Source organism: Doryrhamphus excisus, chromosome 8 (genome assembly GCF_030265055.1).
Source record: "Doryrhamphus excisus isolate RoL2022-K1 chromosome 8, RoL_Dexc_1.0, whole genome shotgun sequence".
NCBI classification, from domain to species: Eukaryota; Metazoa; Chordata; class Actinopteri; order Syngnathiformes; family Syngnathidae; genus Doryrhamphus; species Doryrhamphus excisus.
Window position 1 is genome coordinate 9,351,546 of NC_080473.1, and position 15,955 is coordinate 9,367,500.

Sequence of the window (15,955 nt, forward strand, 5' to 3'; positions counted from 1 at the left end):
GTGGTAATTAAAAAGTTTGTCAAGAAGTAATAACAAATTTAGACTTAAATAAGTCAAAGTAATCCTGTGGTTAGTGCGCAAACCTCACAGCTAGGAGACCAGGGTTCAATTCCACCCTCGGCCATCTCTGTGTGGAGTTTGCATGTTCTCCCCGTGCATGCGTGGGTTTTTTTCCCGGGTACTCCGGTTTCCTCCCACATTCCAATTGGCGACTCCAAATTGTCCATAGGTATGAATGTGAGTGTGAATGGTTGTTTGTCTATATGTGCCCTGTGATTGGCCAGGGTGTACCACGCCTCTCGCCTGAAGACAGCTGGGATAGGCTCCAGCACCCCCGCGACCCTCGTGAGGATAAGCGGTAGAAAATGAATGCATGAGTGAATGAATGAAGTCAAAGTAAAACAATACATAATAAATAAGTGCACAAACTTGCCACATAGTGAGCCAACATGTATTGCAAATGAATGTCATCATTAACTTATCACGATACACAATTTATAACCTACGACCCGAGTTTTAGGGCCACATTGGAAAAAAAGGTAATGGTTTAATTTCATTTGAACATGCATCAGATTACAATTGAATGCATCACATAATCAGTTCACAGTTCCACATGTCCAAAAGGAGTAGAAAGAAGCAAAGCTTATGAAATCCTACCCCTCCATCTGCTACTTTTACAATCAGTAACTGTTACATTTGTTCACTTCCTGCTTTCATAATATAATTTAAGTTTTTTTAAAATTTTATTTTATTAATTTATTTTTATTTATTTTATTTTTATTTTTTTATTTACAAGAATAAGGTTGTCAATTTACGAGGAACGACTTTCTGGTAAATTTTACGGCTTTTTCTCTAGGGGAAAAAAAGTCTCCAAAGGTCACAAAAGTGACCATAGCTGTCTCAAGCAATGCCTGTGATGATGGGAGTATTCAAATAATAGATTTACGAGAAACAAACTTTGACTACTGGCGTTGACTGAGACAACTATGAAAAGTGTGGCCTTTGGCCTTGGGCGGGTTCAGGAAGGCGGAAGTGAGAAGAGCTGCTGGTCGACTGCTCTGTTTTGCTGCCACGTTATAAATAAATCAGTTTTCTTCCTTTCTGAACAGATATGCTCTATTTTCCCTCTGACACGTAATATTACGACTTCATTCTTTTTTAGAATTACTTGATTCTCATAATATTACAATTTTCTCTGAAATGTACAACTTTTTCTCTCATTGTGTTTTTTTTCAATGTGGCCCTAATACTTAATAACCACACATATCATATAGAGTTAAAAGACTTAACAAGAAGATAGACTTTATCAGATGACCTATCCACCAATAATAAGCAGCTAGAGATGACTCACTTCCTAGCCACCTGGAAGCTAAAAATACAGGCTCAACTTTTACCATGTTTTCATCATGCATGGAGAAAAGGGGCAAGGGGCTTTTTTTCCTCTGTTGCCGCTCTACTGTCAGGGCGTCCATACAACTGCAGCGCAATTGGAAGCATTGTGATGTCATTGACGTTTCTTTGTCGCTCTCTGGTGGGCTTGTGGTGCAACTACAATTTTAATGGCGTTCCCGGTGTATCCTACTTAGCGCGAAGGGTTCTAAGTAGTGCTGTTTTAAGCAACTAAAAGAAAAACATGCACGACATTTTGAGCAAAAAACTATATAGGTGTTGTTGATTTAGCATACATTTGATGTCTATATCAGTCTTCAACTAGCCTTGCGTGACTTCATCGTTCGTTTAAAAACTCCATAGAGTACACACAAACTTATTTAAACTGTTATCTACTTGTATTTCAAAAAAATGGAACCATTAATTTTAGATTATTTGTAACATTTGTGTTATTTATTGAAATTAAACCACATTTGACGTGTAAACGTTGAAATGTTTATCCAAGGCTTATTTTATGCTTTTGTTGTCTAGGGTGACCTCTACTGGTGGTAAGATGCACTGCAAGCTGGACGTGACAACATCATTTCCCAGACAGTACAGAGACAGAGAGGATTTGTGTTGTTTCAAATACAGGAAACCACTGAAATGGAGGAAAAAATGGCAAAATACGAGTTTCCCGTGAAAAGCGGTGAGCCATACAACACAGACAACTGGTGTCATGTTAAATAATAAAGCATTTAAATACAAGATTTGGCTGTAATCCATAAATATATCCAGCCATTTTTCAGTCTGCATACATCACCTTTATTTTCTTTACTGCACATAACTGTATTAGAATGATGTACATTATTTTTTTTTAAAAAGAAATAAAGATACTACTGCATGTAGAGTCTATTACAGCATTGTTTGAAAGTTACCTTCAATACATACATTTACATTTGTACAAGTTATTAAACTCTTTTAATGTTCATGCACCTTATGGAATTACTGAAATGTCGCACTTCCAAAATAAACACATGGACAAAAAATTATTAATGACGACTGCTTGTCGGGATCACATTGTCATGTGTTTAGCCTGCGTCCATCTGCGTGCTATCATGCAGGAACAGCAGTGAAATGTTAACATCGCTCTCTAAAATATAAAATTATATTTAAAAAAAAAACACTTGAAAAAGTGTTCACAACAACAAATCCAAGTGTTACTTTGTTTTGTTTTGATGGTGAGCGACCCATTTGCAACCGCATTCATCACAAGAGTCCTTTCAGGAGATGTTCTTGATGTTCTCCTAGTCTACATCTTTTACTGCATGTGGGTATCCATTCTGTGAAGATACGCAGCAGACATGGAATGTGAATATTCCGTCCCACTTGTGCCGCTGCAAAGACTCTTCAACGAAAACGTTCAACATCTCCAACACAAATCAGCGGGAATTGCAGGTAAATTACATTGATCTGATTTTGTCTATGGAAGAATCTAGGTAAGTACAGTGGAAAGATGGTAATTAAAAAAATTGAGGTTCTTACCTGCTCATCATGTATATCAGCTGGCCAGAATCATCTGAAAATTCTCTGCATTATAAAAAAGGAAGTTATTATTTCCGGATTCAGTCATAGACTACTTAGTGCTCCTCTGGGAAATACATGAACGAGTAGTGAAAACAAACTTACCCATCTCCCCAATGGTAGAAGGCTCTGTCTTGGTAGAACATGGAGAGAAACAGCCACACACTAATGGTCTCCACCCAGAAGATGACGAACAGGAACCATAGCGATGAGAAAAGCACTTCACACAACATCCTGAAACTTAAAAACCAAAAGGCAAAAAATAATAAAACATATGAATACATTAAAAGTTATTTATATACTTATTATGGCGATCGAAACTTGTGCTTTACGGCAACTATTGTTGCATTACTGACTCCTAGTGATGAACGTTTGGCAGGCTTTTACCAGCGTCTAATGTTTGAATGTCAGTCTTATTTAATAAAATAAACGTAATTAAATAAATACAACAACAATCCAGTCAGCCATCATTGATTGTGGAAGACGCCGAGATCGTTGTCAATATGGTTCATTAGCTAGCTAGCCTAGCTAAATGGGACTTTTAGTTTTGTTGTAGCATGCTAACGAGCCACCAAGTAACACATAGGGATGTTAGAATCAAGATTTTCTTTTTAAGTATATCACATTTGAATGAGGATATGAACGAATAGACCATATGTCCTAAATAGAGATGACTTTATTGCTACCATTTATGCTGGACACCGTGTTAGCTTTGTGGCTAACGCTGGGCACACATTCGTCTTATTTACGGTCGTTAAATTACAGTCGCGCAAAGTCGTGTTGTTGTATTTACGTTGATACTTAAGTTACAACATCACTAAGTAGTATTGTGTGTATTTGCGTTGTTAACTTACTCAAACTACAGCCTCTTCAGACGGCATTCCTCCAATAATTGTTCCAGCAAACATTAACATTTGTTTACATGCTCGTCACCGAGCACGCTGCTATCGCTTCCGGTTCGATGACCAGTTTAAGGTGCTTAGATTCGCCCCAAGTTGGGAGACTTTTGTGACGCAAACATGCTGTCTACGGTTGTCACTGCACATACGTGGGCGTCGAAATAACACGTCCATGTCGCTGTCATATTGGATGTCTTTCTGAACATATTTTTATGGAAGGAATTTACGAAGTTACGTGACACATACATACAAACAAAAAAAAAACAGGGGAAACCTCACACACAGGGGCCCCAGGAGCACCCAAAAATGGCATGAAATACCAAAATTTTAGGGCGTGAATTTTTGACAAAAAACGTAAGGGGTTAGTATGTCCGGGTTTTTTTCCGTTTTTTTCAACTTGCTTCTAATGCACTTTTTGGGTCAAATAAACTGCGGAAACCCCACACACACTCAACAGGGGCACCAGGAGCACCCAAAAATGGCATGAAATGCAAAAATTTGAGGGCGTCAATTTTTGAAAAAAAATGTAAGGGGTTATAGTATGTCGTTTTTTTCAGTTTTTTTCAACTTGCTTCTAATGCACTTTTCAGGTCAAATAAACAGGGGAAACCTCACACACACTCAACAGGGGCCCCAGGAGCACCCAAAAATTGTATAAAATGCCAAAATTTTAGGGCTTGATTTTTTGAAAAAAAACACAAGGGGTTAGTATGTCGTTTTTTTCATTTTTTTCAACTTGCTTCTAAAGCACTTTTCGGGTCAAAAAAAAACAGGGGAAACCTCACACACACTCAACAGGGGCCCCAGAAGCATCCAAAAATGGCATAAAATGCCAGAGTTTGAGGGCGGTGATTTTTGACAAAAATTGTAAGAGGTTAGTAGGTCGTTGTTTTTTTCATCTTGCTTCTAATGCACTTTTCGAGTCAAAAAACATGGGAAACCTCTCACACACTCAACAGGGGCCCCAGAAGCATCCAAAAATGGCATAAAATGCCAGAGCTTGAGGCCGGTTATTTTTGACAAAAATCGTTATGTCGTTTTTTTGTTTTTTCAACTTGCTTCTAATGCACTTTTATGGTCAAAGAAACCTCACACAGCAGGGCCCCCAAAAATGGCATAAAATGCCAGCGTTTGAGTCAGGGGTTAGTATGTCGTTGTTCTTTTTCAACTTGCTAATTAATTGCTCATTAACTTTTCTGGTTAAAAAAAGTATGCATGCGTGTGTATGTATGTATGTATAAACAGAGAATAAACAGACACACAGACACACTTATACTAAAATTACTTTATTACAGCTGATTTCTTTTCAATAATCCCACTGCCATCACAATGGTACATTATAATACAAACAAAATAGTACACTATTCTTATTCTGTTTAATGAATCTTTTTATACAATTTCTATCCACTTTAAAGTATTTGACCATCTCATTATGTGTAGCATCTTCATAAACTCTCAAGACCATCTATACAATTTAATACAGGTTACAAGTCGTAGTGGTAATGTGCCAAAAAAACAAACAAAAAAACAAAACAAAACAAAAAAGAATACTGACATCTTCAAAGAAATGCTATCTCCTTTCACTATATTTGTCACCCAAGTGTTTTGTGTTGGCCACTGGAGCAGATGTGACTTATTGAGTTGTTTTCAAGCCCAGTGATGGAAGAAAAAAAAAAAAAAACTAAACAATGTGGCGACACCCGGACTCTGCAACTATGGCAGTGTTTGGACCACAGAAAAGATGGCCGCTCTCTTGCCTGTTGCCAACTCTTAATTCAGTACCCCATATGCGTTTCAGTCAGTCAGTAGGACAAAACTTGACAAAAGTTAAAAGTACAAAATTTAATCCAGGTTGGTGGAGAGTTGGCATTAATAACAATATAAGCAGGCTCTTTCTCTCCCGTGCACGCCCACACACACACACACACACACACAAAGTGAAGAAAACATGCGTACAAATTGAAGGTTGGCATGGAGGGTGAGATGACGGCGGTCTAACATTCAAACTCTTTGACACAAGGAAGGATCAATACATTTGACTTAACCAGTAATAATAATGATTACTTAGGAGTTTTGGTACCCGAAACCAAAAGTACTTACATACACTATTAGATGATTGTAATATTGAGATGCACATTTTGGCTACTAATTTGTAAGATTTCTGCCATCAATCAGCCAGTTTCTGAAATTAACAATTTCAAATGTTCCAACAAACACACACACACACACACACACACACACAAATGCGGACATTTAACATGATTTACATATGCTTAAAAGTTGTGTAATGCAATGCATGCTTTTCTTATAACTATTAAAAAAATGCCTGCCAGGCTCAAGTGCTTGATGCAGCATTTGTTCTTATTCCACTTGTATCTTTGTGTGCAGTGCATGAATGCAATGTCTTATGAATGTGTGACATTACTGGGGCTGTGGTGTCGTTTCCCTTAAGTGGAGCCAAGCCTGCGGTCATGGTCATGGAGCTGAAAAGCTACCTGCATCTAAACAGGATCTGAAGTTAGGAGTTTTAATTCTAGGACCATAGCTCACAGCATCCACACTAAGGTTTTATGGTGCGTTGTCACTCACACACACACACACACACCAAGCTTGCTGTGTACTTCTTTGAATAAAAATATAAACAAAAATAAATCACAACACACCCCTTCACTCCTCATTCCACATAACACTCATCTACCATTTTTTTTTGTGTGACTACAAGTCCACTATTACTAGTTTTAAAAAAATATCTTGCATTCAGCATAAAGTGCTTTTTGAGAAGGCAGCAGTTTTAATAAAAAAAAAGGCACTAAAATAATCCAAGATTTGTGATTGTTTTTGAAGGCAAATGTGTCTCTTTTGGACACTGATATGTCACTTCCACCTCCACTCTAAAATAAGTACAATTAAAAGACACCAATATGCAGTGATGTTGATAGGTTTTCAACTCCTGGAGTGTCCGAGACCCATATGTGGTCATTTGAGTCGGTCCCTGGGAAATTCAATGGGTCGCCAATTAAAAAAAAAAAAATCATGTATTATTTTTTCTTAAATAAGTGACAAGCAATAGGGTTTCGCTTTCAAATGTTATTGAGTTGTTTTCAAATGTCCAGAGCCCACGGCTGAAATCCGCCGCCGTGACCAGGATCCGGACCGACCCGGCGGCGCCGATGGCAGCGACAATGCGCCCGCACCCCCCCCCAAAGGGGCCCAGGGCCTCACCGACCCCAGACACCCACAGCAAACACCCAGCAGCCCTACAACGGCCACCAATGAACCCATTCACTGCCTCACCTGGCCACAACACCACGCCCCCGCCCCAGCAAAAGGGGCCCCTCCCCTCAATGGCTGAGTGTGTTTTATTGGGTGGCATTTTGGCATTCACTTTCCCTCCCCATGCTGATTTTAGAAAAACAAAACATCTGAGCTTACCAAAATGGCGACCATCATTCAAAGTATTTTTCCATCACCGCTGTCATTACTCAATCTGTATCGGAATGTGCAAAACGCGTCTACATCCAGTCGGCAGCTTGTCGACCTATTTTTCTGCAGTCACGCGTCAGGCTACCTGATTTGTACAATGCATGTGCAATATATGTCACCTCGAAGCATAATTGTCCCAATCGGCATTTTTGGCATCTAATCCGTTTTTTTTGGCCTCCGATCCATCCATCCATCAGATTGTGGCAGCATTGAACTGCAGCATTGTTTTTGCATGGGAAGAATGAGGTGCCTCCCATGGACGCATGCATAGTGACTTTACCACATCCCTTCCGATTTGAATGCATTAAGGACACAAGTCACATGCCTAGCAACATCACTGAATATTCCACATTGTTTCTATTTGTCATGATTTCTAAGACTACTCAGCACATACTATTGTACACAGTGAATACAATTCTGAATATATTTGGGCCTTATGGAACTAAGACTTCAGGATAATGAGTGCTAAATGTATCCTGACTACATTTACACTATCACACTATTCACATTTTAAGACCTATCTTTGAAAGCGAAAAATAATAGAAAAAGGCACTGTAGTCAAATTTGTAGCCTAGGACTGAAAGAAGTGTTTTGTTTATTTGGTTTCAAGTGTGAAAATGAACTAAAAGAATGGCTCCCAATGACCATTACAGCAGGCTGGCATGACAACATTGTCTACAAGCACAGTATGGGCCAGTGTAAAACTGCAGGCAACTTCTAGAGGAAATGGCATTTATTTTTGATTACTGTGATTGACACGAGTCAAAGGCTTTCAACAGTGTTTTCATGTGCAAAATGGGTACTTTTCATATTCATCAGTAAAAAAAAAGGATTATTTGTTGATACTCAAATTGCTTTCTAAGATAAAGCTAAAGGATCTGTATGCTTGCTGATCAACTGTGAGGAGTCGGGGCCGCACCCCTTTGCAGCCCCTTTAACCTGAGCAACATGTATTTCATGACACAGTGAAAGGAAATGGAGGAAGTGTAGCGGAAAGACGGAACTGCGGAGCTCACCCGGAATTTGTTGCATCTTTGTGGGTTGACTTATGTGTAGGAAAGATGGGACCCGTTGGATATTTGAGAGGTGACGCTGGTACTCCTGCTCATGCCCTGCTCACTGTGGGCCCCAGGCGGTGTCCTCCCCATCCCTTGGGGGCTGTTTTGTGCACCGGCACTGCTGCGAGAGCTAAGGGATACTGCCGAAGGGTGACCCCATGGCTGTGGAGTACCGCCGCCCTGCATGCCTTGCCCCCAGCTTTGCTGCATAGGTGGGCCCCCGGGACTGGAGTGATAGGGGCGATGGCTGCTTTGGCGGCTCGGGCCTGTGCTCAAGCTGCCACTGCTCCAGTGTGGCCCATGAAAGCTCCCTGATGGGTGCTGTTGTTGTTGCTGCTGCTGCCCCCAACTTCCCGGGGACCCCGGATAGCTATGGCCGGGGGCGTCTGGGGAGACATTTGATAGCACCATGTTGCTGAAACCCAGGCGCATACTCTCAGAGTCGAAAGCCTCAACCTCTCGTGCTTGACGTTCCAGCAGGCTGCGGATTCGCTCCAAGCGTTCGTTTTGCAAGGACATCATCTCCTCTTCAATCTAAAAAAGAACAAAATAAAGTAAATAAACAAAACAGAAGCTATGCCTAAATGTCGGCAATCAGCAGTATATTCTATCCTTGAGTAGATAATATAAGAGAAGAACCTTTTGTTCCAGCAGGGCTCTGCGTAGCGACACCCTTTGCTCCAGGTCTTTCCTCTCACGGTCGTGCTGTGCGTCTGTCTGCATCTTGATCTTGCTTTGATAGGCGTTTAGAAGCTCCAGCTCCTGCTGTAGCTGCATTCTGAGGCCTTGGCACTGTGCTTCTTGAGTCTCATCCAGACGAAGCTGAGGATTGATGGGAGCAAAAAAAAAAAAAAAAGAGATTCACACTGTTTGTCATATCATCATCGGGTGCATTCATGTTTTTTTGACAAGTCAGTCAAAATCATAATCATGATATAATTTACTGGTGATGTCTAATGGGATGGATGGTGGTATCAACTGTCTGTGTTTTTGAGATGTATTTGTTTATGTGGACAGGTTAAACCCTTTATAGGGCACTCACTGAAATACTTAATTCAATCCCTGAGTGTTATTGGGGGCTATAAGAAGACATTTTTCTCTTTTTACTTTTTAAAAAAAGTTTCAGGTTTTGGGTGCAAATCAAGATCAAAGAAGTTACCATATACGGTTCCTTGCCCATTTAGGGTATGGAAAAGGGACAGGTCAAACTGCACAAGGTGACATCAACAGAGGTACTGTAGTTAGAGTGACTGTGATCAACTTATCATGGTTAGTTTTTATGTTTGGGCTGACAGTATCGGGCCCCAAGCCTCAGAAAATTGCAATTTCTGATTGATCACAGCCCATGACGTCACTTCCTGTGACATTGTCTGATCTTGGCTGATTGGCATGAGAAAGTCACATGACTCTGTTGCCTTGCTGAGACATGGGGAAACCCTGTTTTTTAAGCTACAGTAAACCTCGGATATATCAATTGTTCCCACTGGTTTTGTCTGATATAAGCGAAATCCGTTATATGCGTATACCGGAAAATGTCCGTTTTACGCATATATCGGATTTATATCCGGTATATGCGTAAATCGGATTTTATCAGTTATAAAAAGGCACTTCCTTGACTATGTTTCCAATGTACCTGGACGCGCAGGCAACGCTGCAAATGACGTCGTATAGCGGCCTGTCACGATTCGGCGAATCGGAGCGCCACAATGCGGCCATCCGATATATGCAAGGGAAATTTAATGGAAATGCATTGGAACGGGACTGGAGATTTTGTCCGAAATAGGCGAAATCCATTATAAAAAATCCGATATAGGCAATGAATTTTTATTGGAAATGCATTACAGAAAAATTGGTTCTTTTTTATCTGTCCGTTGTGAGCGAATTTCCGATATATCCGAGGTTTACTGTACCATATATGGTTACTTGCCCTATAAAGGGTTAATTGAGGAACAAGGGCTAATTCTATATTATTATTAGAGCTGTGTTTGACTAGGATTTTCATCATTAGATTTTGTCCATAGTTTTTTGGGGTTGTTAAGAGCACCGCTAATGGTAATCCCTAAATAAACAGATCAGATCTGATTTTTCCACCTCAAAGTAAAAGTGTGCAACAACAGTACCTTAATTTACTTAGCGAGACAGAAAGCAGTTCACATAGATGCACAATACTCCGCTGTTCTATCAGCCACAAGTGTGTTGTGGGTGGCTAGCATTGTCCGGTACGGTCTGGGCATAGTCTGATTTAGTCATGTCTCTGAAAATTATGACGTCGCTGTCCTACACTCTTATTGTGGGCTTTGTACAGTCATATTTTCTTAATTTTATTATTATTTAAATACTGTACATCAGCAAGGAAAATGTATGTGATGTTAGCTTCATCTTAGCACTTTTTCCACTGTGCCTTCCTCGGCTTTAATTATGTTGTCATATTCTTCACTCAGTAGGACTCACCGCCTGTGTGGACAGCATCTCATTGATGGAGTGGTCATACTGTTCTGCCAAGATGGCGAGTTTGCGGTGCTGTTCTTGTTTCAGACGCTTCAACACGGCCTTGTGCTCTGACTTTGGTGTGGTCTCCAGCAGATGATTCCTCAATGCCTTGTACTGCCGAGTCTGAATCTTGCAAGTGTCCTGGAACTGCTTCTTGATTTGTAGCTCTTTTGACTGTCACATTACAACGAACCAAAGATACTCAGTCGGTAAGTGGTGTCTAGGTTAATGTACAACACATTGCCTTCCAGATGCTTCTCACCTTGAGGCTCTTGGGTTGTTGGCGAACCTCCATAACATGCTTGCGTCTCAGTTCCCGCTCCCTTCTCTTGTTGTACTCCTGTTGGTTAGTGAGCTCTGTCTGGTGCTGAAGTCGGATGAGCTCGGCCCTCGTCCTCTGGATGGTGTTCAGCTGGCGGAACTCCAGTTCTTGCATGGACTCATGGTGTCGTAGAAGCATGGCATGTTCCAAGTCTTTCTGAGTCTGTCGTTTGTTTAATTCCTAATGGTGTGCACGTTGGTAGGGAATTAATAGTGACAATGAGGGACAAAACCATTTTAGCTAGTTAATGAATGAATCGATCTTTGTAACATACCTCACGCACTAAGTCTTGCTCGATGTTGTGGCGAGCAATCAAGATCCTCCGTTTGAACCTGCGGGACTCCAGTTCCAAATACTGCCGTTGTCTGCGCTGGAGGTTGGCCTCCTCTTCTGCTTGGAAGTGCTGGAAATTCTCCTTCTGCTTGGACAACCATTCCTGCTTCTCCTTCTTGGGTGTGGACTGGTTTTCGTTCAACTCCTACAGGAAGCCACGTTTCACATGACCAACATTACAGTCTCAATGGTACTGACAGTAGTAAGAACGCATGGGAGAACTACCTCTTTCAGTTGTTCCTTGCGAAGTTTGTACTCCCGTTTTTGTGATTCAAGGAAACTATTAAGTTCTTTCTTCTGCTGGCTCTGGATGTGCTGGTGGAATTTCTTCTCATCATTACTAAACGTTTTTGTCTGTTGGAAAGCAACACGCAATGCCCAGTTAGCGCCATAAAACACAATAACTGCTGTTTTGTAACACTGAAGACATACGTCTTTCTCCATGGATGCTTGGTGCTTCTTGATCAGTTTCTCCATCTCCTGAGCGAAGCTGTTCCTCTGGTTCTCCAGCTCCTTATCCAAGCGGAGTCTGTGCTCGTCCATCTCCGCTTTCAGCTTGTTCTCCAGGGCCATCAGCTGTTTCTGGTGCTGCCGTCGCATGCGCTTGTAGCCTAAGATCTGCTCCCTTAATTCAGAGTCCTGCTCGTGCTCCTTGATTTGACGAGTGAGCTAGCCAACACCAGAAGCAATTTTAGTGTTAGTGACCAATGACAAACATCCAGTATTTTTGCTCATTCAAGTTCCATGGATCGTGAAATAGAGTTAATACCACAGACGCTGTGCGTATTGTTGCAAAGTGTTCTCGGTTCCGTTTTGGCCGTGGAAGGTTTGCGGGTTGGGACTGAGACTCAGTCGGCCGAACATGAGGTTCTGAATCTTTGTTATACGCCGCTTTCTCCTGAAAGTCAGGCAGAACAAAAGAACCAAATGGATGTCAGCTGATGCAAAAACTACAAATGCATGTTTGCAGATTATCGTCATCTGTGTCATGCAGACATTGTTTAGATATTTGAATTCCGACCGAATTGATAATTCCATACCGGTTTGAGATGGATAACAGAGCTGTTGGACAAGACTGTGTGGTCACCCTCCATGTCCACCTCGCTTTTGTCATCACCAACGTCTGTCAGACTGTTGACAGAGCTGCTCTGGGAGCTGGCACTAATTGACATACTGGGAATGGACTGGTTGCTCCCCACACTGTTCACGGTACCTGTTCTACCCACACTGTGTTCTGGCTCCTAAAAATAATGCACACAGACTCTGTCAAAACAATGCTGTAAAATATGGCATAAAGACAATAACAGAAAAGGATGCAGACTTGACAGACCTCCTCTTCATCTGGAGCTTCAATGGTGGGGCCATTGTGGGCTTCGTGAAACAATATCTTCTTCATTTTGCGATACTGCAAATTGTCCAGCTCTCGCACTGCATCTTTCGTCCGATTTATTAGGTCTATAAGAACCGATTCAGGACGGTCACGTTGGATGAAGGCATGCTAGAAGAAGAACACAAAACATACAATGACTTTACACTGGAGAATAACGATTTCCGGCACATTTTTCTGCTCTATTTCTACTACTGTTTACCTTTAAGAGCTCCTCAGAGTTCGGCCTATCTTGTGGACATTTCTGTAGGCAAGAATCTACAAAGTTTCTGAAATAATCCGTCCTAAAACAAGTAAATTATTGACAGAAAAACACAGGAAGTCACTTCAGATTAAGGCAATTAAGTGAAATAAAACAATTGCTATTTCAAATGTTGCTGTGCAACTCACCATTCACTGGACTGCAGCATGGGGCTCTCATTCTGTGCTATATGGTATAAGGCACTCATTGCATTCATGTTGAACAGTGGAGGCTTCCTCTCAGCTATAAAACAAGCACAAAAGGATTTTCATGATCAACAGAAGGATATGGCTACATATTAAGTATCATAATTGATGACTGCGGCTATACCTAATTCAATGCAGGTTATTCCTAAAGACCAAATGTCGACCTTCCCATCATACTGGCCCTCATCCATAGCCAAGATCACCTCTGGGGCCATCCTAAAAAACACATTCAGCAGAGCACAAACAAATGATTGCTGTGGGATATTTACAAAGGGAAAAATAAGTATTTCACCCTGATCTGATTTTATAAGTTTACCACCTTACAAAAACATGAACAGTCCAGAATTTGAATGTAAGCAAAAACAAGTTTAAACAGTAAATATTAAATAACAGTTCCAAGAATCTGTATTAGAATGAGGGAAATAAGTATTTGATCTCAAACCACCAATTATGAATTTTGTCCCTCTTAGACTGGTTATGTGCCTTTGAAGCTTGACGAAAAAGAAAGCACTATTGGTACAATACAGTACTATTTCAAATTGTGAAACGTTGCATGAGTTCTACAGTCCTCTTCTTAATCTCCAGTTTGTTGACTTCAATTGCACAAAATGCTTGACATTGCGGGAAAATCCCCCAAGGATGGGCAATTATTCCTCTTCAGGTTAAAAAAATTTCTATCTAGTTGCTAAGTTTACCAGTTAGCTTTTATATATATGTTATTTTATATTTTTAGTAGCAGGTAGATTTTGATTGTGTGTACCTGATATACAGATACAATGTACAGAAATACTTCATCCATCCATACATTCATCCATTTTGTATGCCGCTTATCCTCACTTTTTTTTGGAATGTGGGAGGAAACCGGAGTACCCGGAGAAAACCCACAGATGCAGAGAACATGCTAACCACTTGACCACTGTGCGGCTACATAAATACTCATATTTATAAATATACAAAATGTACCTTCTAAAATAGGTAAATATAGAATTCTAAAATATATACTGGATTTATATTCTGTTTATAGGAGGTAGATCATTGGGACATATTAAAAGTAGCCCACAGGCTGAAAAAGTGTGAGCACCCCTGTGCTAGATACACATGTATAGCATACTGTATAGCATATTATGCCCTGTTGGCACTTGAAGAAAAGATTGCAGGAAAAATATTCAAAGTTAATTAATCCATTTCTTGTGAAAACAACCCTAATCTTGACACTATTACTCACAGTAAATATTTGTTGCACTGGCAGTAGTTTAATGTTATTTCAGGATCTTTTTCTTTTTTTCCATCTTTTTTTGCATCTCGTTACTCTCTTGCTACACATAAAAATTTGACGGTTCATATCTTTGTAACACGTAAACTTACAAAATGGGATAGGGAACAAATACTTATTTCCCTCCACTGTAGTTGAGGTATAATGTGTTACAATGTGTTATTCTGCATACCAATATGGTGTCCCAACAAAGGAGTTGGCTGGGCAGGCGATGGAGGCTGAGCCAAAATCTGCAAGTTTTACCTGGCCTGGCTCTGTCAGTAAGATGTTCCCTGCCTTGATATCACTGTTAAACAGACGAGAAGGAAAATGATAACAGCTCTGCGCTGAAGACAGAAAAGCCTGAGGCCATCTGCACTTGCAACACGTGCTTGAACACTCACCGGTGAATCATGTTGTGGGAGTGAAGATAAGCCAAACCCTGAAGAGCACCATGGGTAATGGCAGCTATTTCAATTTCTTGTAAGGGTTTTTTGTGAACTGGTGGATTAAACAATCAGCAGCGTTGTAAATCGGGAAAGTCACAAGGATTATTGTGAAAGGGTCTATTTCACAACTTCGACTCACCCTCTAACAGATCTGAAGCAGAGCCTAGACAATACTCCATCACAAGCTGAAAAAAAATCACTATCTTGTTAGAATGGTTTGAGCCACTACTAACATGTTGTGCTAGGATTGCAACTATAAAGGCTAACATGTTAAGATAGCTGACCTCCAGAAAGCATGCACATTACCGCAACGGTATTTCCATTTTCTTTCTTACCCATGCAGTGTGCTCTCGCAGGTAACATCCTTTGTACTCGATGCTGTTTGGATGTTGTATTCTTTGCAAGAATTTCACTTCCTTGATTATATCTTGCCATTTCTGAAAAGGAAGAATAAGGCATTCTGCAGTCTGACATCATAAAAAAGGTTGCCTTATCACTACAGTAATTGCTCTTAGGAGTCACACCTCACTGGACTGCTTTCCACTGTAGGACATCTTCTTGATGGCCACCACCTCACTTGTTCGCACATCCTGTGCCTGAATGACAAGCATACAGCATAAAATGTCACCCTCTCTTTACTCTAACTTTACTGAAGTCACAAGAACATTAGGCTGCTTTTTGAACACATTACACCTGAAGTGCAATACGCAGGGCCGTTGTGTTAGTCATGGGCCGTTCTAAAGGTTGATACACTTCCCCTCCTCGGGCACAACCAGAAGAGGGATGTAGGGCCCTATGATTCCCACGTGAACTGAATAGCGGAATTGGCGGCTAAAAACGGAACCTGTTAAATGTGGAATCTTGTGGACATTTATATCATAAT

General features: G+C 40.7%; 1 protein-coding gene and 1 long non-coding RNA gene across 3 annotated transcripts in view; both read right to left on the reverse strand.

Annotated features, from left to right (window-relative positions):
• Positions 1-608: 608 nt before the first annotated feature.
• On the reverse strand, positions 609-3,972 carry LOC131134577 (uncharacterized). The gene is made up of 4 exons (XR_009131415.1): positions 3,807-3,972; positions 3,058-3,192; positions 2,914-2,958; positions 609-2,711 (listed from the first exon to the last, which is right to left on the reverse strand). It is a non-coding gene; the product is annotated as an uncharacterized LOC131134577 (long non-coding RNA).
• A 1,520-nt stretch (positions 3,973-5,492) lies between these two features.
• taok1a (TAO kinase 1a) overlaps positions 5,493-15,955 on the reverse strand; it is a 15,362-nt gene continuing 4,899 nt past the window's right edge. For both annotated transcript variants that reach the window (XM_058080248.1, XM_058080247.1), the window contains exons 3-20: positions 15,597-15,668; positions 15,408-15,509; positions 15,212-15,257; positions 15,028-15,124; positions 14,817-14,930; positions 13,496-13,587; positions 13,315-13,408; positions 13,127-13,208; positions 12,868-13,035; positions 12,578-12,778; positions 12,307-12,435; positions 11,970-12,206; positions 11,763-11,891; positions 11,479-11,682; positions 11,145-11,384; positions 10,844-11,056; positions 9,032-9,214; positions 5,493-8,926 (exon numbers count right to left, since the gene is read on the reverse strand). In XM_058080248.1, the coding sequence (XP_057936231.1) occupies positions 8,381-8,926; positions 9,032-9,214; positions 10,844-11,056; positions 11,145-11,384; positions 11,479-11,682; positions 11,763-11,891; positions 11,970-12,206; positions 12,307-12,435; positions 12,578-12,778; positions 12,868-13,035; positions 13,127-13,208; positions 13,315-13,408; positions 13,496-13,587; positions 14,817-14,930; positions 15,028-15,124; positions 15,212-15,257; positions 15,408-15,509; positions 15,597-15,668 (2,949 nt within the window). In that variant the 3' untranslated portion in view covers positions 5,493-8,380. The remainder of the gene's footprint in view (positions 8,927-9,031; positions 9,215-10,843; positions 11,057-11,144; positions 11,385-11,478; positions 11,683-11,762; positions 11,892-11,969; positions 12,207-12,306; positions 12,436-12,577; positions 12,779-12,867; positions 13,036-13,126; positions 13,209-13,314; positions 13,409-13,495; positions 13,588-14,816; positions 14,931-15,027; positions 15,125-15,211; positions 15,258-15,407; positions 15,510-15,596; positions 15,669-15,955) is intronic.